Source organism: Protopterus annectens, chromosome 10.part0 (assembly GCF_019279795.1).
Source record: "Protopterus annectens isolate FY-2018-M chromosome 10.part0, PAN1.0, whole genome shotgun sequence".
Lineage (NCBI taxonomy): Eukaryota > Metazoa > Chordata > Ceratodontiformes > Protopteridae > Protopterus > Protopterus annectens.
In genome coordinates, this window is record NC_056744.1 from 1,642,722,547 (window position 1) to 1,642,748,677 (window position 26,131).

General features: G+C 41.0%; 1 protein-coding gene across 2 annotated transcripts in view; it reads left to right on the plus strand.

The window, feature by feature from the left end:
• Positions 1-26,131, plus strand: part of LOC122813834 (3-methyl-2-oxobutanoate dehydrogenase [lipoamide] kinase, mitochondrial-like) — a 455,066-nt gene that overhangs the window by 366,909 nt on the left and 62,026 nt on the right. For both annotated transcript variants that reach the window (XM_044086365.1, XM_044086364.1), the window contains 2 exons: positions 16,008-16,136; positions 17,324-17,413. In XM_044086365.1, the coding sequence (XP_043942300.1) occupies positions 16,008-16,136; positions 17,324-17,413 (219 nt within the window). The remainder of the gene's footprint in view (positions 1-16,007; positions 16,137-17,323; positions 17,414-26,131) is intronic.

Sequence of the window (26,131 nt, forward strand, 5' to 3'; positions counted from 1 at the left end):
TTCATAGGTATTGCCTCTGTAATATATAGGTATGTTTCATACATCACAATGATTTCTATTTGGTAGTGTATATTTATAGATGTTTGATATATTGATCACCATTGTTGTGACCTAGGCTGTATGGGTCTACCCACTGCAACCAGCCAGCTTTACAAAGATTTGGGTGCCTTCCACATGCCAGGAGCTGTCAGGAGTCCCTACAAAATTATGGCTGGTGAAACTCTTCATAGCTTTCTTACTGGTGAAGAGAATGCACTTTCGATGGGCCCCATGAAACTGTTGGCTGGCTAGCAATCCTAGAAGGCTGGGCAGATCAGTCAGCCTACTGGGGGGAATCCTCTTCACTACTTAATTATTTTATGAAGAAAACTTATTTTCTTTCTGTGTCAGAATTGTTTGCGTTTAGCTTGGAAGCATATGGTAGATGTACTTGTCAGAGCATTTATAAGGAAGTGCTTATGTAAAGCTTATGTGAACTTTCTGTGAGGAAAATTGTCATTGCTGACTGAAATTTTTGTTTTTATTTTCTGCATTGTGCGTTTCGGACAGGATACTGTACTTGTAGGGGACTATTAGTGGTTTACATACCTCTGAATCACTTGTTCTGTTTCTTACATTTTGCTAACGTTCTGATGTTCTTCATGTTTCACTGTTGCAGTCATTACATTTGGGTAATCTGCTGGCAGGTTGTCCTCAGTCGGCCTAATTAACAAAGCCTTGGGTCCTGCGTCGGTTGCTGTCCCTTCTTCCATGACGTCAGGTCGTCAGGGGTGTAAAACATGCAGCCGACGCCGTTACATCAGTCTTTCTTGCCGCGCGGTGCCTGAAGCAGAAGCAGTTCGCAAGTGCCGGTCGGCCGACTGCTGAAATTTTCGTTTTCGAGTTTCAGAACCAAAGTCTTCAACTAAAAAGCTAAGTACCCCATTGGGGAAACTTTTTCTTGCTCCTTACCGTTGTCAGTAAAAGTTGTTAATTGCATTACTTGTGGGAAGCAAATACCTCATAAGGATTTTCATTTGTACTGTATTCCTTGCCTAGGCCATGACCACAGTGTGCCTTGCTGTCGGTTTTGTGCTAAATTTAATCAACGCACTATTAAACGTCGGTATATTTTTGCTTCTAAATATTTTGGATCACGCTTTAATTATCTAGAAATGTCATCGGTTAGCAATCCGACTACCGGAATGCCTAAAAAATGCAAAGAAAAAGACAGAGACAGACCGTTGAGGTCCAAAACTGACGACGATGCTTCTCCTAAGCCAGTAGCCAGTTCACCGGTACTCAGTGAGGCGCTTTCACAGCCCCTGATACCCACTACTTCTGATTCGCATGCCTGAGACCCATTCAGAGTCTGGTATGCCACGAAATGCTTCAGTTATGGAACCCGCGGATGTCTCTACCTTAGATGGGTCTGGAACCGATGTGCAGGCACTGGCTTCTGAGGGTGTTTTCAGGCCTACAGATTTGTATATTCAACTGACACCATCTTCAAAACTAAGGCCAAAATGTAAATCTATGTCTAAAAAACCGACGCCTGAGCCACATGTGCAGGCCCCTATGCCTAAAAAACAAATGATCAAAATGGCTGAAGATTTAATTACTCTGATCAGGGGTAGCCAACCCCCCACTCCCTTCTAAGAGGCCTAGGCATGACATTGATTATGAATCTTCTGAACAGGATTCTATTTCTTCTGACTTCTAATGAACAGGATTTGTCTATACCTACTTATGAGGACTCTGATGCAGAAGATTCCATTCCTTCTGCTTCTCCCCCTGGGGATTTTTCTTTTGGGGAAACTTTACATACCTTACGGGAACATTTCCACTGGGAAAGTCAGGATTTCTCTGAATCTAAAAAGAGACTTAGGGATTTTCTTCTTCTTCCTCAACATAGGCCTTTGGCTATACCTCCTGTCCTAGACATTGTTGATGATGTTTTTTCAGAATCTAGTATGGCTCCTGGTTCTCTGCCTCCAGCTCCTTGTAAGCCAGACAGATACTACAGGGTTCCTGACTCCCACAAATTCCTTTTCAAAAATCCTACTGCAGATCCTGAAACCATTTCTCAGGGTCCCAAGGGCATTAAGTTCTCTACTGCTAAAAATCCCTACCCCTTCTGATAGAGATTCCAGGGTGCTGGATAGATGGGGTAAAAAGGTTTACACTTCTGCAACCTTGGCAATCAGGGCTTTAAACTGTCAATTTCATATGCTTAAATACCAGCAGCATATCATGGGACTGCTTAAACAGAAAATTATGTAAATTTCTGACTGTGTGGAAAATAAAGATTTACAGGATTTATTGCATTCAGCTGAACAAGTTGGAAAACATACTTTGCAATGTGGTTTTGATTCTTTGGAGGCCTCTCGTAGGGCTTCTGTAACTGGCTCTGTGCTAAGAAGGCATGCTTAGCTCAAAGAGCAAACTGTGCCTGATCACGTTAAAGCAAAATTGTTGGATGCTCCTTTGCAACAGGACCATCTCTTTGGTAATAAAGCTGAAGAAGTTTTAAAAAAGATGGAAGATAAAGCTAAATCTATGCAAACTGTGAAAGATTTCTTACAAGTGCAACCGCCAAGACTTAGTAGGCACTGGGCTACTAAGAACTGGTCCTTCCCAGTTCCTTCAAGAGCCACTCAAGTCAAACCCAGACATCCCAAAGGCTCCAGGTTTCAGTCACAGGGGACTTTTAGATCAAAACAATGGGGTGCCTCCTCCTCCAAATCTGGAAACACCAAGGCACCTCCCTATGGTAAGTAGTCTCAATAACTTCCCTCTACACTTACTAAGCACTTACCTTTCAGCCGCCCCTTTGGGGGGAAAACTGGCACTTCATGTAAGAAACTGGCAACTTATAACCCAGGACAAATGGGTTTTAAATACAGTATCCCAGGGATACAGATTTCATTTCCACACATTGCCAATCACAAACGGATGGCCAGACCTGCCCCTAAATCAGTGGGCAGAGGCCCAGAAACAAGTACTGTCTCTCATGAACATGGGAGCCACTCAACCAGTCCCAGAAGAGGAAAAGGGACAAGGTTTCTATTCAAGATTTTTCCTGGTACCCAGAAAAGACAAATCATGGCGTCCAATTCTGGACTCATCTACTCTAAACACATTTCTGGACATTCCAAAATTCAAGATGCTGACTCTTCAACAGTTACTTCCTATGCTAGGCAAAGATGCTTGGTTGCTAACTCTAGATTTAAGAGGCTTACCTGCATATCCCAATCAGGAATCTTGCAGAAGATACCTCCGCTTCAAAGCAGGCTATTTGCATTACAAGTTCTCTGCACTGCCCTTTGGCTTATCTACTGCGCCCAGGGTCTTCACAAAGTGCCTGGCTCCAGTAATTGCATTTTGCAGGCAAAGAAATATTCAAATATATCCATACCTGGATGATTGTCTAATTCAGGCAGAAAACAGGGCCATTTTTCAAAAACATCTGGCATTTGTAAAAAGGGTTATAACTTGTCTAGGGTACACCATAAACGAAACGAGAAGAGATGGCTTACCTTACGCCAGAAAAGCAAATTCATTTGGTGACTTACTTCAAACAGGTGGCCACAAAACCTTGCTATCTGCAAGACAAGTTCTGCAAGCCTTGGGGTTCATGGCCCCCTGCATTCTTCTAATTCCATATGTAAGACTGCATATGAGGAAACTTCAGTGGTACTTAAAGTTTATGGAGTCAGCATTGTCACAGCCTGGAAACAATGATTCCTATCATACCTTGCCTGCAACTAGAGTTCCTATGGTGGGCAGAGGCCTGCCACCAAAACAAGGGACTGCCATTCATTCCACCCCCTGCCGCCCAAACCCTAACTACAGACGCATCAGACTATGCTTGAGGGAGTTCATCTGGCAGGGAAATGCATTCAGGGCAAATGGAGCCCAAATCAAATGCACCTTCATATCAACCAAAAAGAGATGCTAGCTGTACAGAATGCACTGACAGCCTTTAAGGACTACCTTCATCCAGGACAATTAATGATAAAGACAGACAACACCACAGTTATGTGGTACATAAACAAGCAGGGGGGGTACACACTCCTACCCCCTTTGCAGACTAGCCATGGCATTGTGGAACACGGCCTTGACCTATCAAATTCAACTACAAGCTCAATTCCTGCCAGGAAAGCTGAATACTCTGGCAGACGGACTAAGCAGAAATCTCATGGACCCACACGAATGGAAACTGGAACCACAGATTTTCAACATGTTGGCATGCAAATGGGGGAGTCCAGACATAGATCTTTTTGCCTCACCCCAGAACTATCAGTTGGACAAATTCTGTACAAGAACTCATCTCAAAAAAGCCTTGACAGTGGATGCGCTATCATTCCGCTGGGAAAACCTATTAGTCTATGCCTTTCCCCCCTCTGCCTCTGCTCTCCAAAGTTCTACTAAAAGTCAAACAGGTCAAGCCAAAAGTTATTTTGATTGCTCCAGACTGGCCTCGCCAACATTGGTACCCACTCCTGTGCAATGTGTCACAACTTCCACTGTGGCATCTGTCTCAGCAGAACAACCAAATTCTGGACACTCAGCTCCAAACTTTGAATCATGCAGCGTGGCTAATCACCTAATTTCTCCCTTTGCATCCCTCAGCAAACCTGTGATGGATGTCATTTTGGAGGCAAGAAGGCCTAGTACCAGAAAATCTTATGCTCACAAATAGAAAAGATTCTGTGCCTGGAATCGGTCACAAGGGATAAGCACAACAGTGCCCAATATTCCTCAGATTTTACAATATCTAACTGAGATGCTTCACAAGGGTCTGTCCTTTTCTTCCATAAAAATCCATGCCTCAGCCATTTCAGCTCATTACAGCACAGAACTTCCCCTCTTCTCTCATCCTCCACTAAAACAGCATCTCAGAGGGGCCAAAAACTTAAGACCACCCAGGAGGGCTCCCACCCCTGCCTGGGACCTTAATTTTGTATTGGAAAAACTCACTCTCCCTCTTTTGAGCCATGCAGACTCTAGTTTTGTCTCTGGTGTGGCTACTTGTTGTTCCTCCCCTATCCCCTACCTCTTGGTCTAGCAACCACCAAATACTGTAGGATAGTCACATACTCTGTGCCTGTTGGGATGGACTTGTCAGGCAAGGTAGGGCCACTTTTGTTGGGGTCAGAGGAAGGTAACAAATATGTTAGCAGTAAATGTGTACAAGAAAATTATAAATAGTAAGTTAAACTACAATTTAGTTGCTCACAGTTTTAAAGCTCTGCTTATGTAAATGCTTTCATTTAAGCTGGGGAGGGCTACTTTTGCATGTAATTTAATTTGCCAGATGAAAATGCCATATTTAAACACTTGTAACTGCCCATAGCATAAAAACCTTTTTGATCTGATGTGTTTTCTAACTCAAAAACTGGGTCATCACATCCATTGTTGGTGTTTTTTTCAAGAGATTCACTTTTTTCAAGAGATTTGATCCACAACTGTGGCTCCTCCCTTACCCACAATGGCCTCTTGTTCTTGGGTTACCTCAGATCTTGTTTACTGCTTGATCTATCAAGACACTTATTTGAGGACTCTCTGCATTCATTTGGTTGGATACATGCTTTTCTTTTTTTTTTTTTTTTTTTTTTGCTACTATTCTTATTCTAATCGTATCCTTTGCTATTTCTAGAGGGTTTTACCATTACTTTGTCATAGTTGTTTACATGTCTTTTTAACTTTTTCTGGAGTTGTGTCTTTCCTACCTTCCTTATCCAGTCTACAAAAAAAAAAACTTATAGTTTAGATACCTCTGTAGTCATGAATTGTTGCTAGAATTTGCCTTTTCTTTGGTATTTGTTCCTCACTAGTTTTGTTTAGTGGATCAGTTGTTATCTTGTTGTGTCTTAGCTGAATAGATGTGGTGGACAAGGCCACTGACTTTGAAAGATGCAGTCCCTGTGGGCACAAAAACCCACCACAGGACCCCATGCACTTTTCATTTACTGTTTATGGATAGCTCATCTAGAGATAGACTGCAGGGTCTGTGCCTTTTTCAGGGCCAGGGCACTCGCTGACACTTGCAGATCACCAAAACAAGTTTGTGGTAAAGGACCTTCTTCCTGCCCATGAGGATGTTTTGGCACCTGGTACATCTGAAGCTACCTTTCCTCCCCCTAAGAAATACAAGGGTATGAGAGGAGTGAGCGGGAAAAAAGTGTGGAGTAAATAGAAGGTAAGGGAGAAAGAAAAGCAAAAAAGAAAAGCCAAGATTCGTCAGGCCCATCTGAGGTCAAGATCTTAAGTTCTTAAACCTCCTAGACTACCATACTCCCTTAAGAACAAAAAGAATAAAAATCAAAACTGCCCCTTGGCTAACCAAAAACACACTAGCAACCATGCGACACAGAGATACAATTTGGGAACATTATCAGAAAAATAGGACTCCCCCATCCGTAATGAATACAAAACACTTAGAAATAAAGTAAAAAAGCTCAACATCACTGATCGACAAAATTACTTCTCCATACTCCAAAACAACAATAAAACAAACCCCCAGAAATTCTGGAAAGGAATCTCTACCCTTCTTAATCCCAGCAAAACAGACAACCCCAGCCCAGACGCCAGTGCTCCTGACATAGATTTGGCTACACAATTTAACTCTTTTTTCATTGATTCTATTTCCAAACTAACCTCATCATTCACTAACATCACTGCACTCTCTACTTCACCCTCATACTCCTCTACTAACACTCTACCCTCCACTTCTACTACTACTCTCATTTCTTCTCCATCATCACCACCTTCAAATACCCCCTCTTCTCATTCCCCACTTTTCTCATTAAAACCTATACCCACATCTACCATAAAAAAAAACTCCTTCAGAAACTGAAGCCATGCTCTAATGCTCCAGATAACATTCCTTCATACTTTCTTAGCATAGCTGCTGAAGCCAATGCCAACCCCATCAGCATTCTAATCAACCACTCTATCCAAGAAAGCATAGTACCCCAAATGTGGAAAAAGGCTTTTATCATACCTTTACATAAAGGTGGCAATAATAACAATATTGCTAATTTCCGTCCCATCGCTATCCTGTCTCACATCTCTAAACTCCTAGAAAAGTGTATCCATCTACAACTCCTTCCACATCTCTTAGACAATCACCTACTAACTCCCACACAACATGGATTTAGACCTGGTCACAGCACTATGACAGCCCTCCTCTCCTTCCTAGTAACTGTAAATAAAGCCCGGGACTCCAGTCACATTGTTTCTACCCTCCTACTTGACCTCTCTAAGGCCTTTGACACTATCTCTCACAACCTACTTATAACTAAACTCTCTAAGCTTAACCTATCACCTTCCTCTCTGAACTGGTTCCCCAGCTACTTATCCAATAGATATCAAGCAGTAAAATGGAAAAAGGTCACCTCCTCATTCCTTAATACCCCAACTGGAGTTCCCCAAGGTTCCATACTGGGTCCCCTCCTGTTTAATATATTTATAAATGACTTGCGCAATTCTATCCCTTTCTCAAATATCATCCAATACGCAGATGATTCAACTATTATCTGTTTTGCCACATCCATCCCTACACTCCTAAAGCTTACACAAGATGCATTTTCTACCACTTACCAATGGATGAAAAAAAAATCACCTAGCACTTAATGCCTCTAAACCCAAATGAGTGGTATTTACTCCCTGTAAAGTTACCTCTTTCAATATAAACACATTCTCTATCACTAGCCATAACAACACATCTCTGGAATTGGTGTTAGAGGCCAAATTACTAGGGGCCCAAATTGACAGCTTAAATTCAATTCCCACCTTCAACTAAATATAAAAAAAACCCCATCAAAATCTAGGCATGCTGTACCGACAAAATCGTTCTCACACCCTTCACTAAAATCACTCTCTCTACCTCATTTCTTATCCCCTCCCTTCTCTATGGAGCCCGACTCCTAATTAACCTACAATATTCCCTTAAAACACAACTTTCCTCTTGCTACAACAAAATTGCCAAGTTCGCTACCAGCCATAAGTCCTCCACCCACCACTGTTCTTCTCTCCACAAACTAAAATGGCTAGAACTATCCAATCATCTCACCTACACTCAACTTACTCTTGCACATAAGCTCATTTTCAACCCCTCCCTCTGTCCCTCCCTTTCCTTTGCCTTTAAAATGCACCTACCTGACAGACTACTAAGGTCTAACAACCAAAACCTAACAGAATTGTATAAACCAACTCGTCCCCCAGGTAAAAAATCTCCTATCCTATGGTCTAGCACGTCTCTGGAACTCTCTACCACCATCCATTCGTGCCACCTCTAAGCCACTTTATATTCAAAAAATCTCTTCACTCACATCTAGTATCCCAGTGGGAATGCTCCTGCTCCCACCCCACATAATTTACACTGGCAATTTCATTTTACTTTCTCTCCTAGCTCATACATCCTTCCCTTGTACTTACTAAGCTATTTACAAAGAATGTGTTAGAATGCACCTCTTAAGTGCAAGCTTCCTAAGATGTAATGGCTTCTCAGTATTATACTGTAATGTTCCTTTTTTACTAGTCTGTATCATCTGTAATGTTTTTTCACTAGTCTGTACTATTTGTAATGTTTTGCTCTAGTCTGTAACATTTGTAAAAAATTGTAATCTAAAACCTATTGTAACCTTGCTTGTTTTTGGAGCTTTTCTCCCCGGGACTCCATTGAAAACGGGTTCATCTTGGCCCAATGGACTATCCTGGTAAACCAACTGCAGATAAATAAAATAAATAAAAAATCAGGCCTAGCACCGAAGATTCCATAGCCAAAGGCTATATGGGAGCCATCTATGGGGAGATTTTTCTATCCATTATATCCATTCCCCAACCCTCAGGTCTTTTTGATCATCGAGAAGCCTTTCGGAAGCAGACATCAACAGGATGATACAGGCATTTCATTGGACCCTGATCCATTTGGGGGTCCTCCTGGTGCCTATTCCACTGGTAACTCTGGTCATGGTCCCTGTTACCCTGGCAATCATTTCTCCTGTACCAATATGACCTTCAGATTTTATGCTCACAATACAGACTCATCCCCACAGGGCGCCTTTGTTGAAGCTGTTTTAACTTTGACCTTTTGTCTAACCCTATTGAGTCCATTGTATTGGAATGGATGCCAGAGCTGAGGCTCAGGAGTATGGCTCAACTCTTGAGATTTTCAAAGCCATCCCTGCAGCTGGGTGCTTCAGCTGCGGATAGTTTGGCTCTGATGTCTTTCTCAGTGCCAAGTCAGATTGGAGTGGGGGATGTTCTTTCCCCGACTTTGGGTCTGGAGGCACAGTCTTGACCTCAGCTTCAGCTTTCAAGGCTTTAAATAGGTCCTGTCCAGGAACAGAGGGGAAAATGTGTCTCTTTCTCACTGTGTTCCTTTTCAACCCCATTTGGATTCTGTGGCCGTTTCCACACATCCTGCCCAACAGGGGCAGTCAGCCTGTCTAAGCCTAAAGGGGTCTCGCCTGGTGAGTTCCCCTTCCGATTCCAGCCCTTTCTCAGAACTCCCCATGGGGAGGACCATAGTAAATCGGCCTACAGTAGAAGGCAGTTTGATTCACACACAGTCTATCACTGAAGATACCAATTTTGAGGAAGGAGAAGGATTCCCAAGATACCCTCTGGAAGACATCCCCTTTGGGGTTGTTCTAGAACTGATGAAACAGAGAGGGGGTTGGTCCACCAAAGCCCTCTTCCAGGAAGAGTCTGTATTCCTCGGCTGGTTCATTTACCTCTTAGATGGTCCCTACCCTCTGATGAGCTGGCAGACTTGGTTTCTCAGTGAGCCTAGAAGGACCCCGGTGTTGTGGAGACTATTCCATGGAAACCGGCCAAAATTTTAGTTGCACCTATGAATAACTCTCATTGGAGCAAGGATCCTCCCTGTAGATACCAGGATGGTTCTGGCAGCCACCAAAAGGGAGCTGTGGGAGGAGAGCACATCTGTCCATCCACCTAATGGGGAATCTAGGGCACTGTATGGATTTGGGAAACTGATTTGTATTCCGGCAAGCTGAATTACTTGACCCATATGACTTGTATTCCAGCAAGCTGAATTACTTGACATATTTCCAGAGGGGTCTGACTAAAGAACTGTCAGGCTCCCTCTCTGGTAATATGCCTGCTGACATGCAAAAATTGGTGGAATCGCGGGTATCGATCTTACAATGTATGACCATGTCTATGCATCTGCTCTCCAACGCAGCTGATGCCATGGCAGGGGCAGCAAGCACTAGCATTGCATTTGGTCAACATGCCTGGATGCACTTTTGCTGTTTCATGAAAGGCTTCAAGACGTCTTTCATTTATACTTCCTTTGATAGCTCAACACTCTTTGGGCCTAAGGTTAGAGAAACTTAACCAGAAGTAAACAGGATGGCAAGACCTTGTCTGCATTTGACATATGTTTTTCAACCTCCACAACGGACCTTTTCCCAGAACTAAAAGGGACGAAAAAAGCTATGGTTTCAAAAGTTAAAGGGTTTTGGCTAGGATGCTTCTGCTGACATACCCCCCCCCCCCAACATCCCACTCCCTGGGGCAGGGTGGGGGATAACTTTAATAGACATTGCCTTGGGCAGTGGCAGACCACAGCATCAAGGGTATCATGGCCCTTTTACTGAGAAGCCCTTCAGTGTTCGTGAATGCTTGCTTGGCTGCCACACACTGAAGGCATTCAGGGGTGCTTATCCCTGCACCCTCATGCCTGATGTGTCCTCACTCAGGATACATGTGTGCATTGAATAATCACCAGAGGTTATATTATTCCCTTTACTTTCCCTCAAAAAAAGAGAGAGAGAATCCCAGGTGATGCCCCTCCTTATCACTGCTGCAGTATTCTTTACCTAAAGGTTCTCGTGCCAAGGATAGGATAGCCCAACATTCGGCCACTATGCTAAAGTTATCAGTTCTTACAGACATCCGTATGTCACATGTATGCTCCCTATGCAAGGGCATCCCAGAACTTTGTTTTTTTGTTGTCTCTAAGCAAACCATATCCTTCTGGACTTCTAAGGCCATTCATGGAAAATGTCTTTCCATGTCTGTAAAGGTACATTCTACTATGGCAAGTTGCATCCTCTGGTTCTTTTTTCAAGGGTCTGGATACCAGCTCCAACCTCAAGGCTGCTACTTGATCCTCTGTTCATACTTTTCACTAAGCATTACAAATGGGATGTTATTTCCAGGGCCAGGGCAGGCTTTGCCAGGGCTATCGTGCATGTGTTTATAGAGGGCTTTTGTCTATCTTCCTCCTCTCAGGCTTCTTCTTGAGCCTGGGTAAAGAATACTGCAACAGTGATATGAAGGACATAATACAGTTGTGTAAATTCTTACCATAGTAGTAGATGTCCTTCTCTTCACTACAACAGTTCTAGTTCCCTCCCTCCTAACCCATCTCCCCTCCCAGTTCTGCCTTTTGTCATGTACTTTTCTTGCTCTCCTGGCTGAGGGACTGGTCAGTTTCTTTCTTTTTTCTCCTCCTGGATGCACATGTTACTCTTGTCTGAAAATGCATTCTGTTCCTTCTGGGGCTTTTTCGGTTTTGTGTGTGTGTGTCTCTGTATGTCATCTTTATGCCTTGTACGGGGAGCATACATGTGATTGACGTTTGTAAGAATTAAAGGCTTTGGTATAAAGGTCAGACATTGGGCTCTCCTTGGCAGGAGATCCCAACAGTGAAGAGAAGGACATCTACTGTTATGGTAAGATTTTGCACAACTGTACTTTCCAGTCAGTCAGAGGGATTTGGCAGCAGCAGAGGTAGCAATCCTACTAGAAAAACGAGCTGTTTTGGAGGTCCCACCAGACCAGTGATGATCTGGAGTCTGTTCAGAGATCTTTTTGGTTGTGAAAAAATGGGTCCTCAGGCCAATTTTGGACCTAAGGTTATCACATTAAATTGTGAAACAAAGTTCCCAGTGGTCACAGTTCAGTCCAATTTGCTCAATCGACCTCTAAGATACCTATCATATCAAACTTGCAAGGCAGTCCAGGAAGTTCAAGTTTTTGGCTGGGAGACAGTCGTTTTCAATTCATAGCTGAGGCTGTAAGTGTTCCATGTGTTCCTCTGTTTAGACGACTGGCCCCTCACTGGATTCGCCATGGATCTGCTTATTCAGTGCAGGGAGTTTTTTGCTGCAAGTAGCCCAGTATTTGGGAATTAGTCATTTTAGTCAAAAGCCAGTTGACACCAGCACAGAAGATAGAGATCATAAGGGGTACCACCTGGACGTAACTACTCAAATTGCCAGAATACATCAGTGTTCTCTACATCATATAACTTCAGAGACTGAATTGTCTGAAGCAGGATTAGTCTTATGGCTACTGGGCTGTATGGCTGCATGTATCACACTAATACCTCAAGCAAGATTTTACATGAAAGTTCTGCAGTGGACACTTTCTGTTAAATAGTTAGTGGTTCCTCAAATTCATCCTACCACCCATGATAGCCACTGTGACCACGGACACTTCTGGGGCAGGTGGCATTATGAAGGGAAGGTGGTTCAAGGCACGTGGTCGATAACAAAGGCCATTCTTCAAATTAACATCTTGGCAATGAGGGCATTCCTACTAGTGTTGCAAGCATTTCAGGACTCCCTTCCCGAGGATGTGACACCCATCCAGACAGACAACACGGCAGTGGTCTGATATATCAACAAGCAAGGAGGAACCCGTCCTTAGCCCTTGTACTGGAAAGCCATGAGAATATGGCAGTGGACAGTGTCTTCCCAACACTTTTGCACATCCTGGGGACTTCCAGTGTTCTGGCAAACAAACTGATCAGTTCTGTTTTTCTACCTTACAAGTGGTCCCTCAATGAGTCAGTGACAAAAACTATTTTCAGTCACTGGGGCCAGCATTACTGCAATCTTTTTCCACCCCCCCACCCCCATCTAAACAGCAAATGCAGCAGCTACTTTGCCTTGATTTCACCACAGGGACTGTTACCAACAGATCTTCTTGTTCACAATTGGCCCCTGGCTCTCTTATTCACCTTCTCGTCTTTTCACTTGGTAACCAAGCTTCTTCAAAAACCCACGAGGTGCAAGGGAATGGTAATTCTCATTGCACCCTTTTGGCCCTGGCAGGTTTAGATCCCCTTTCTCTGGCGTTCTCGAAAAATACCCTCAGTGGATGCTGGATCCATGTCCACTTCACCCATACTGTCAGCTTCACCAGGTCGTAAAAACCCTGAGATTGACTGCATGGTTTCTACAGTACTAATGGTGGCCAGAGACCCCAGGCTATCTTCTCCAGTCATGCATATGTTGGCCTCACAAAAATCTAACACTAGGAACATTTATCTTAAAGGCAAATGGAAAAGGTTTGTCATAGGGGCTTCTTTCAAAGGTTTGGACCCTTTCTCATCTTCATTACCATCCATCTTAGACTTCTTAGCGGGTTTGTTTCAGAAGGGTGCTAGTTTGTTGACCATCAAAGTACAGTTATCAACCATATCCAGTTTTCGCATTGGCCAAAACCAATCTTCCATTACTTTTTTGAAGATTTCCAAAGAAAACCTTCCTTCTCAGCCCTCCAGTCAGGGATCCAGTTCCTCCATGGGATATTACTGTCTTGCTTCAGGTATTAACTAGGTCTCCCTTTGAACCAGCATCCTCAGCAGAATTGGAATTCCTTACTTGGAAAACTATTTTACTAATATCAGGTAGCTCATCTAAAAGGATCTCAGATTTGCAAGCTTTGTCTTGCAGACCTCCTTACCTTGTCTCTCATAATGATAAGGTAGCCTTGCAAACTAATCCTCATTTTCTCCTTAAAGTGGCCTCTGAAACTAAACTTAACCAAACAATTGACCCATCAGTTTTCTTCCCAATTTTTTCCAACAAAGGGAAATGAACATCCATCAAATAAGTATATATTCAACTCAGATTTAGCCTACATTGCCCAAAAGACAAAGTCAGACCAACATTTTCTTTTTCAAAGGCCAAATTAGGTCTAGGAGTTTCTGAAATTACTTTGTTCAGGTGGCTTTCCAATTGCGTCTCCTGTATTTATAGAGAAATGGGATTAGTCTTACCAAGCAAACACGAGGCTTGCTCAGCTCGAGCATTGATTACCTCCACTGCTTACTTCGCTAGAGTACCTGTAGATGAGATATGTGCTGCTTCTGCTTGGTCTACAGTTCATTCTTTTGTGTCACATTGCAACCCAGATGTACAAACTAGATCCTTGTACATCTTTTTGGCTCCACCATACTTCAGAATATCTTTCCATGAGGCTGCCAGTAGCTTGGGACTCTGTCCCATCTGTTGAGTCAGATGGAAAATACAGTATCTGATACAAAAGTTATGTACTTATAATGCTAGATCTGTGTTGTCTTGATCCACCCGGCGCAACATTCCCTGCCTCTGTCCCCTATCCTAAATTGTCCTTTATGACCTTCAGCGTATCAAATGGACCTGGTCAAGAATTGTCTTATTGACAGTCTGGAGCTATTATTCATGTTTTATGCCCAGCTGTATAGTTTGATAAGTTTATATTGTATCTATATGTGAAGTACTAGGTACAAGCAGGCATAGTCAATCTGAGGTAATTTAGGTACCAGAGGGAATTGTGGGTAGGAGAGAATTCAGAACTCTGGCTCCAAACTTTTGAAAAAAGTACCGAGGTCAGAACTGATTACCTGTCTAATGAGCTGTACAGAACAAGACAACACTGATATATTGGTATAAGTACACGACTTTCATTTTACTGTCTTAGAGGAGATACCCTTGAATCCTTGAGGGGTCCCTGGGATCTATGAATTGAGTATAGCTTTGAATTATTGAGGTTTTAACTTACTGTTTAGTTTATAATTTTAAATGTTTGTTAATGTTTTATCCTCACTTACCAATGATACATTACATCTTGTTAGTGTATTTTGGACTGTATTGACTAGTCATGTATTAGCTGATTTTATATAAATTGCTTTTATTTCATTTGTTGGTTAGTTCTGATGAAATAATTTACCAAAGAAATCACTCAACTGTCTTTAATCTTCAATTAATAATCTTTTGGTTTGTTGGTCCCTAGATGTGTTATGCAGATCAGTGTGACCTTTCTTGGTTATTTTTTTATGTTGCGCTGTGTGGCGACCTGTATTGGTTAAAATAATACGCTCACTATAACTAACCATTCAGAAAAGCATTAGCAGCAAAATGAACCTGGCTGTCTAAAATAAAATCTAACAACTCCTAATGTAAACCTCACTGAAATACTAAAACACTTCAAGTAAATGATCTGTTTAAAAAAATGACCATAGGAACCACAAAACTGCTCATGAGACTATACATAAATTGGATTCCAACTTCCTAAAGCCATAAACAGCAGAAATGCCATTAATGCAGACCATCAAATAAGATACTTAAACAGGCCTTTACAGTCTCTCAGAATACAAATGCACATTGATTATGGTATGCAGTATGCAAATCACTAACATATAGTATTATTTGCATTCTATCTCATGTATCTAGTAATGTTTCAGTTGCTGGAGTATTATACAAACACAAATATGGTCTTTGGTGGTGGGACATTTTGGGGGCAGTGGTGGGATCTGAAAGTACCATGGTGTGAACCTTGGCTACTGTCATGATTTGTAGCATCCTAGATGCATTAGCTTGCATAGGTTGTTATATACTGTTTTTCTTGACTTGACATATTTTGGATTTGTGCAAAACATTTGAATGACACATTTTAGCTGACTTGTATTTTATGGTTTTCTTTTCCTTTTGCCCCTGCATTTTGTATTTAGACTTTTTCTTAAAAAAACTTAATTCCTGTAATCACATTTGTGACCCAAATGCACAGAATTTGGTTGAAAATGTAAATGCAAAGTTTTTATGTCTATGATAGGAGTACATCGGTAGTAGTGAGGTACTAACACCAATAAATCTTTTCTTGAATTTCTGTAGTAGTAAAACATAATCTAAAATATAATGAGTAGCATATTAAACAGCTGAATAATGTGTTTCTGCATTCAAAATGTTGTTGGGTTTTCATTTTCTGTCCACTAGGCGCTTGTGTGAACACAAATATGGGAATGCTCCAAGGGTGCGAATCAATGGGCATGTGGCAGCCCGTTTCCCTTTTATCACTATGCCCTTGGACTACATCCTTCCAGAGTTACTGAAGAATGCCATGAGGTAGGTGACTCTCTTTTTTTTTGGGGGGGGGGGTTCTATTCACTTATTTTAAATTGTTAATTTTATTTTAATCAAATTCTGCCCTCACCCTTTATTTAACATGTTATTAAAATGAATTCATATCTGCATTTTAAGCTAGCAGTCTCTTGGACATAAATGGTAGTGACACAGGTCTCCCTTCCAGAAGTTTAAAGTGTACTGTCACACTTTCTTAAATGTAAATAACCAACCCTTAGTGAGGGGAGTAATCTCATTCCCATTTTCCGTACCAAATTTTAGTGTTTGAGGAAAATAGCATGCTATTTTCACAATTTTATTCATAAGCACCTCCCCTTAAACATTTTTTTGAAATTGAAAATTCCTGACATGACATCATAAAAGACTATACCCACAGTCCCTCACTATCTACATTATTGTATAAGCTACCATTTTCTATGACAGCTGCAGCATTAATGGAGTCTTGATTCGTAGTAAGACAATTTGTCAACTATTTTTCACAGGTGGAACACCCGTTCTTGAAATGTTAACACATTTGATGATGTACTAGTGAAACCATAATATAAATAAGTAGATGTTTTCTAAAGAAGTATGGTGCTTTTGATTACCCATAATACTTTGTATGTCTATGTAAATCATGGCTAATCGTTATGTGGTTGTGATCATAAGGTAAAACTGAGTCAGCTGTAAAAAAAATAAATAAATAAATACAACAAAAATGTCATTATTTTTGTTATCAAAGCATTTGCTGCTTTAACATCAGGAGTATAGACAGAAACTAACTGAAAAACACAGATGTAGAATTGTAACAATACACTTGAACTAGCAAAGGGGGGAATACCTTTCAACTGTCCAGATTTTTGCCTAATATTTTTGGTGTGTTCCTCATAAAATTTGTGATTTTTTGGTAAATCACTATGGATTGAAGTTACTAAATAATGCTGTACATTTGTGCTTCAGAGTTTATATCCTTCAGAAAATGCATGCTAACGCAAATCCTGTTCTAGCAACTTTCTAAGTTTATAAGAGCAATATTTAAAGTCTGTCCCTTCCCTATTTTTGCCCCCCATAATTTTAGGCTTTGTCCAGATCTCTTGTGCTTAAGAGGTTGAGCAGTATGGGTAGGGGTGGGGATGATGCTGAATAGTTTGTTAAGCAGTGAGGAACCATTTTTTTTTTCCTTTTTCCAGAGCTACCATGGAGAGCCACACAGACACACCGTACAATGTTCCTGACATAGTTGTTACCATCGCCAACAACGATATTGACTGGATAATCAGGTAATTTTAGAAACATTATTTGAGTCAAACTGTCCTTTTAGTTTTATACGTGTTATATCCCGCTTTCAGTTGTAGAACATTAGCACCTACCCCAGAACTATTACACCATAGACATCTTTTGCAACTGCAGTCTGACATCTTTTGCTAAGACGCATGTAGAGTGTGGCAAACCTTTATGGTTGTATCCCATCCCTTGTCTCATATGTGTGGTAAAAATAACCAAACACGCTCGATTTTGATTGTCTGATGGCACCTACTTTTCACAGTCCTACTGTAGGTTTGCCTTGCACACCTCTAGAGAAGCTTGAAAGAATGATGTACTTATCGGCAAGTGTTGGAATACATGACTGGCTGCTAGTTGATTCCAGATATTGCATTAAATCACATGCATTACTTCTACAGTAGGGGAGCAGCCAGATGTGATAAGATGAGAAATAAAACCAATAGAATTTACCTCTATTAATTTGTCCTGGGTACTTTATTCCCAAAAGCTGAAAAACGTCACAGTGCAGCAGGTGGAACTGCACAACTGAATAGAGATGACCTCATCTGTTTCCTGTCTGAATCTCGTATTTTATATTGCATGCAATGCAAGTCCATCTTAATTAGCATAAGGATCGCCAAGATAAGACTCTTTCAGTGGCTTGGTTATAGAATATGTACATACATACATACATATGTACATATATTTAAAGCTCTTCAGTGGTTGTCAGTGATTGTTAATTCAGAACTTGTCTTTTGATTTGTTGATAGCTACCCATCTTTCCAGCTGTGTCAGCTCAGTTACATGGACAGCTGCTTTATGACCAGAGTGGAAGAAAACTCTGGTTGAAACAGAACTTTGACGGTGTCCTGATGAGTGCTTCTCCTCAGTAGCACAAGTAATGCATTCAATCTAATAAAATAATTGGCTAGAGTTACGATGCAATCAGTGGATGATTACTTGCCAGTTTTCATAGTATGGAATCATACTAAAATTAACAAGAGGCAGAGATTCTATTTCTTGAGTAATTTGGAAAAAATGTGACCCTCTTCTAATCATATTGTTCACAAACTGTCCTGTCCTACATTAGGGTCTTAGTAGACTAGGCAGAGTAGCCCAATTTACTTCTGTTTTCTTTAGTGTTTTAAGTAATATAGCTCTTATAAGGAAAAGACATGTCAAATCAGTCAGTCTCATTACGATGCAGATGACCACAGGTATCATAAAATAAGGATGGCTTCTGACAAATCTGTATTTGGAGAGGTATGTCGTGGCAGTTATTATGTTAATTAAAAAAATGTCTAACAGCATTATCTTCACTTCACTGACCTATAAAAGGTTTTGGAGTAACATGGACTAGCTATTTTTTTTTCATTTCTCAACACCTTCCTGTTTCCCCTCACCTCCATAATACTGAGTTTGCTGACCTGTACATATACAGCATATGTTATGACACTATAAAGAGAGTCTTGTCACCAAGTAGCTACTCATCTTTGAGCATCCTAACCACAGCTGTCGACTGTTTGGTTCATATTCAGTTTCTGTAAATGCACTGTGCAGATATCTACGTAAAGTTGAATCAGGGACCTCCTAATATGGATAGTCTTCTCCATGGATTTTTGAAGACTGAAACTGACTATTTTACTTAATCCCAGTTTCTGTTCGCATGAACCTCTCAAAGAAGGTTATTGCCTTGCTCTGTTTGGAAACTGCACTCGCTGTACCCCACTGTACAGAGATGGATCTTACAGCTGTCATCTAATGCTACTGTCTTCCCTGAAAATCAAAGAAAATGTTTGGGGAGTAAGTTACAGGCAGCATGTCATCACCTCACCCATGCTCTGTAGCATGCATGTTATTCACTATAATACTTTGTGGTTCATGTTTACAGTGTTACTTATTTACTTCTGTTTTGTAGTGTTTCAACAGTCCGCTGTCCAACAGTCTTGCCACTTTATTGAGCCTTTCAGTATATAGGCCCTTCACCATGAGTGTATCATACCCAGCAATAAGATGTGCAACTGTTTCCAGTTCTTATTTACAGAACTTTATGGCTTTGTAAAAGGTAGAACATATCTGTTTAATCTGATAAACTTCTTTAAAAGGGTTTCGGAGGATGTAGATGGTAGGCATGCAGTGCATGTGGCGTATCTTGGTCTTATTAAGGCCCTTTATAGCATTTTATTTACTTATTTATTTACCACGAGAAACTGGCCTATTGGCCTTTTCAGACATGACCTGGGCTCAGAAAACATTTAAATTAGGCATTACAGTATATTTAAATTGCATATGATACAAAGTTAGGCACTCATGTTTTTAAAATATAGAATTGGGATCAACATGTTTATCGCATAAAGTGTAGTTCAGAAAGAGTAAAAGAAAGCAGATTAGCCTACACATTGTATTCTTCACACACCCTATGCAGTTACATAGATGCCAAGTTAAATACAGTGTCTCTATACAATTAAGTTTCAGCAAGGTCAAGTTGAGCCTGTAACTGTTTAGTGAGGCTTGCAATATGCAAACAATTACGATTTTACTAGCCATGATCTTTAAAGCGATGTGAATGTAGGCCTGAGTAAGGTGAAATAGTCTTGGGAACCGCTAAGCGAATAATTTTACTGTGTTAATGGAAGCTTTTTTTTTTTTGGGGGGGGGGGGGGGCAGTAACCATCTTTAAGAGGAGTTAGATGAGGCCATCCCTGCCGCACAAAAAGGGGACTTGCAGAAAGACAGAAAGAAGCACCTAGACTCTCTCCTCTGATTCAGACTCTAAGGATCAAGCGGGCTCCTCACTGTCACCTCCAGAGAATGCCTTTTTTGGCAATATCCTAGAGGTCATGTGCTAAAAGGGAGCTTGGCCTACAGGACACACACACACACACTCTAATGAAGGCTTATGGTTTGACACCCTCTACATCCAGGGTGGTCCCCCAGCCAATAAGCTTGTAGATCTAGCAGCTTGGGGGTCATGGCAGGAACCAGACAGTTGTCAGACAGTTCCCAGCAAGCCTGATAAAATACTCAGACCCCCTAAAGATTGCCAGTTTTGGGCTAGACCCTCTGCAGTGGATTCCATTATTATGGCAGTGGCTATGAAAAGAGAATTATCTGAAAAATTCTCATTGTATCCACTCATTTATTAGAGTCTCCAGGGTGATGGATAGGCTAGGGAAGCAGGTGTACACTTTGTGCACCTTTGTGTTGAGGGCTGTGAATTACACCACTCGTACAGATAGATTCCGGAGGTATTTGGCTCTGCAAGTCCAAGCTACTCTGAAGAATCCACTGACATTGGACATTTGTAAACAATTAGAAACAACCATATGTACAATGCCAATCATTTGTAACTTCTTCATGCATAATGCACTAGATGGAGCAGCCAGGGCAGCTGGCTTGGGCATTGCTGTAAGGAGCCATGCTTGACTGCACTTGTGTGACTTTACAGTTTCATGGCATCTTTCACGATTATTCCGTCAGTCTCTTTGGACCTTCTGTAAAGGAAAGGATGCAGAAGTGTGAGCAATGACAAGATGTTATTTTCCGTCTGAGTAAAGTTCAAAGCCTAACAAAGTTTTATAGTAGGAACCAAAATGGGCTTCGTTCACTTTAGTTCTGAAAGTCTAAACATCAGCAGATTGACTTTCCTATGGGCAGAGGTAGCCTCTTTTTGGATGTCGGCCTAGTGGCAGAGGAGGTCCACAGAACCAGGGATAGCATGGACTATTCTCAGACAACAGGCAGCAGTATCTCTGAATATTTGCCCAACTGCTATACTCTGGAGGGGTTCAGGCACCTAGGCAGCGAGACATTTCCCTGCGATACATTTTGGCTCGGGACACATGGCTGAAGTGACATTCAGCTGCAGAGAAATATGGCTGTTTATTTTCCCCCTGTGCATTTGGTTATTGAAGTTATAGGTATGACAACACATTCTTCTCTTTGCCCACAGGGAATTTGCAAACAGACATATTTCTCTGCAGCTGAATGTCATTTCAGCCATTTGTCCCCAGTCAAATGTACCACAGGGGAAATGTCTCGCTGCCTAGGTGCCTGAACCCACTCTGGAGGCAGTCCGGGGCTCTCTGTCTGCACACCCCACAGCATGGCAGGTCATCATGCACTTTGAGAGGTTAAGAGAGCTTACATCCAGAGGTTGCTACATTCCGTTTTCCCATCCACTGCCCCTGCATGCAAGGCTTTTATTGGGCATCCCGCCCAGCAGGTATAACAGGCTACCAGAGAGGTCCTTAGAAAAACAAAAAAGTACCGAAGCTAACACAGCTGAAGGTAAAACAATAAACTTTAATGCGCACAAAAGAGAGTAAGCGCTTTCACGGTGTGCTCTCACCGCTTCATCAGACTGTTCTAAACTAGTAACAAATGCAGTTAAATGCCATAAGTTACTTCTACCCCATGCAAAAAAACGCTCCAGTAGTAAAATCCTTGATGTTGCATTGCAATTTCTTTATTTTAGTAGACTGTAACAACCTTTTCTCATAAGCCAGGATGTTGTCATAGAGGTTATCAAGTTTGTCCCCCATAATATCAGCAGGAAAGGAACTGTAAATTTCATCCTGCAGAACTGAGATCTCACATTGCAGTTCTTTCTCTTCTGGAAGAAATAATTCCATAAGAAGTTCCAAGTTGCCAGAGCTTGCTTGCAAGTTAAATGACTGCCATTTCATCAGCAGGTCTGTATATACATTACCATAGCTAGGCATATTGAGAATTCTTAGGCCCCTGGGTACAACCTTATGCTTTAAAGATGCTTCCAGATGAAATTGCTGCCATTGCAGCCATTTAAATGTATAAAGCTTATTTTCCAGTTCTTTAAATTTGTTCATGAAAAGTGGGTAAGTCTTGTCTATATCCAAATCATCTGTAGAAGTCAAGGTAAGGTCAGTAACAAGGGGGGTGTTTGATACAATTTCCATAATGTTAAGGTGATCACTAGCCACTTTGTTGACAGAAGAAGCTTTCCTGGCAGGATTAAAAGTCATTTCAGCATCATTGCCTTCTGCCATGCTTTATTCTCAACCAAGAGATCCAAAAGTGTAAAAAGTATGCTGAGAATAAAAATAGATCAGTACAGTAACAAGTAACTACTAAGAAAAACAAAAAGTACCGATGCTAACACAGCTGAAGGTAAAACAATAAACTTTAATGCACACAAAAGAGAGTAAGCGCTTTCACCGCTTCATCAGACTGTTCTAAACTATAACAAATGCAGTTAAATACCATAAGTTAAATTAGTCAATTAAAGCAGTGATAAAAGCATCAATTATCTAAGAGAAAAATGTCAGCAAGAAAGCAGGCAAATGAAACATATAAAAAAAGATAAAAAATATATATATAAAATATGTAAAAAAAACAATGCTATACTCAGTGTTTGAGAGGTATAGCTTTTAAAATAGGCTTAAGAGAGAGAACTTTATTAAGACCTGGTATTTTATCAGCATTAAGAGACAGAATCCATTTTTGCTCTGCAGATTCTGTGTGATTCCTAAGATCTCCCCCTCTTAAACTCTCAGGAATGATCTTTAGCACAAGGAATTTAAAATTATGTTCCTGTCCATGGCACATAATATGTTTATCAAGGGCATTGGTGTCTCTCTTGTTACTAATGTCTCTCTGATGTTCCAGCACCCTGTCTTTGAGTTGTCTGTTACTCATGCCTACATAAAAAGCATGGCAGAAAGTGCAGTAACTAAAATAAACAATGTTCTTAGTCCTGCAATCAGCATAAAAGTTTGGGTCTATTTTAAAGTGCATATTAGGGTGCATGTAAGTAGGACTAGAGTGTATACACTTGCAGGCTGTGCATTTCCTGCATTTAAAAGTACCATGTCTCTCTGACTGTAAAACCTTGTTAAAAGTAGACGTATTGTAGCACAGATGCCTTTTCAAGGATCTGTTATTTTTAAAAGAAAAGTGTGGAACAGTATCTGTGGCATTTCTTAATTCATCTACAGTATCCAAAATGCCCCAGTTCCTTTTGACAATATCACATATACTACTAACATCAGAAGAATATGTGAGAGGAAATCTAATCAATCCTGTCCTTTGTTCTGTAGCTATGGCTTCAGTGTTAGGTGCAGCAGCGTAATAAGGCCTGCTCCCCCCCTCTCTTTATACGCATCAGTAATACAACTGTCAATATCTTCTTCTTTGTAGTCTCTATCTAGAAAATCCATTTTCAAGGTCTCCAGGGCCTCAGCAAGCTGTTCGTCATTGTTGTGGAGTCTCATGACCCTGTACACCTGCCCATTAACATTTTGGGTAACATGCCTAGGATGCATGTTATCTCTGTGGAGCAGATTATTCTTTCTTGTGGGTTTCCTATAAATACTAGTTACTAGGCTAGTCAAATCAGTTTTGTTCACCTTAACATCAAGAAATTCAATTTCATCAAAAGAATATTTAAAAGTAATTCTTAAAAAATCTGTAGACTGATGTAGAAACTCTATAAACTGTGTGAGACTCTCAACTGACCCCCTCCACAACAAAAAACATATCATCAACAAATCTTACATACCATAAGATATGTTCAGAGAAGCCCCCAGCTTGAAATAATATGTCTCTCTCCCATTGTACCAACACAAGGTTGGCGTAGCTGTTGGCACAAGCTGTGCCCATTGCCACATCAACCTTTTGTGCATAAAATTGATCTTCAAACAAAAAGACATTCTTTTCTAAAACAAATTCTAAAAGGGCACGAATTAAATTGTTCTTGTCCTCAGTAATGGTTCACATGCATACATTTCCTGACATTTTCTATACCCCAAGTATTGGGGATCACAGTAAAGAGTGACTCTGCATCCATTGTCACCAAAAGATAATCAGCACTCAAATCAGAAGTAGCCATATGTAATGTAAGAAGGTCCTAGTATCTTTTAGGACAGTGTCACAAGTGTCCAACAGAGAATGCAAATTCTTTTCAATGTAAATAGGAAGTGGCTCGAAGAATTAAATAAACTTGAGAGTGGATTGAGTATTAATTGTCGTACATTGTTTCCCAATGGAATTAATTTAGAGAATAATTTGACTGTTTAAAAAATGGGAAACAAACATGCAATTAAAAATGTATTTGAAAATGTATTTGAAAAAGTATCTAAAGATGTATTTAAAAATGCATTTAAAAATATTTAAAAATGTATGTAAAAATGCAGATAGTATTTAATAATGTGTAAAATATTTTCAAAGCATTTTTAACAAAATGTATAACATTATGGTTGTAAACTTGGTCATGTGGAAAAGTGCAATTACTCTATGAATTTTTGTAAATTAGGTTAATTAGTTAATTAATTAATTGGTACTTGATATGTGTGTATGTAGGGACAGGATTGTATTAGAAATGTATTCCATTATAAGGCGAGAGGCCGAGGTACCAGAAGTGTGTTAATAAAAGAAATCATTTTGTCCTTTGGGTGGTGGTCCTTTCCTCGTGGAGCTTATGTTTTTTGGAGTCCTAGTGATGGAACCTTCAGAACCGAAATCCATTCCTGGAGTTGCAGTGCCGATCTTCACTCTGATTACTACCATGTTGTCATCCATGGAGGGGTCTGGGGGCTGAGACTCCCTCGTCAGTTCCGGGGGGGGGGGGGGAGTCTAACCGGACCCTTGTCTGATCCGACTCTCCCACTCAGAGCTTCAGTGCAGGTGAGTTCAACTCCCACATCTTGGACCCTGGACCCAGTTCTGGATCTTCTGACTCGTCCGTCAGGAAAGCTTCACCCCGTCTCTTCAAAGCCTCAAGTTGACAGCTTGGTTACTCCACTTCCAGTCTTAGCCAGGCTTCCAGAACTATCCCCAGCAGTATGACACATTCTGGTTTCGTCATACAAGGATACAACTAGGAAACTTTATGCAAGCAAGTGGAAGAGGTTTTCTTTTTGGGCCGACAACAACCACATAGATCCCTTTACAGCCCCTATATCTGTAGTCCTGGAATTTTTAACAGAAATATTTAATCAAGGTGCAGCGGCAGCCACGATACGAGTTCAACTAGCTGCCATATCTAATTACCATGTGGGAGACATGGGATCTAATGTAATGTCCCAATAGACTATGCAAAGCCTTTTTCAGGGGCACATTCCTTTTAAGACCCCCCCCCCCCCATAAGAGAACCACCACCTCCGTGGAACCTAAATTTGGTATTATCATCCTTAACTCTTCCCTCATTTGAACCAGCCTCCTCTTGCTCACTGAAGTTCTTGTCTTGGATGACAATTTTCTTAACAGCCATTACCTCCGCTAGGAGGGTTTCAGAACTGCAAGCTCTGTCTATCCATCCTTCCTGTCTGATTTTCCACAAAGACAGAGTTTCCCTCAGAACAAATCCTTCCTTTCTGTCAAAAGTCTGCTCTGAGGTCAATTTGAATCAGTCTATCAAGTTACCTGTATTTTTTTGCAGATCATGGCATCAAGGCAGAAAAAGAAGTTATGTACTTACCATAGTGTTCCATGTGAGTTGTTCATCTCGCCTTCATTCTTACAGATGGGTTTGGAGCCAATCAACTTCAAAGCTCGAGGTCTTCAGACAGCTCGAGGCCAAGTCCCTATCCCATGATGCACCTTGTGTTACCTCAGATCTTGTTTGCTGCCTCTAACAATACCTTATGCCATTCTATCCCTATTTTAGGTAAGGAAACTATATAAAAGACACAGCAACCATGATAAAACATGAATTTCGGTCCTCGAAAAAAGCCTGGAGGGGGTTGGAGGGTGGGAAG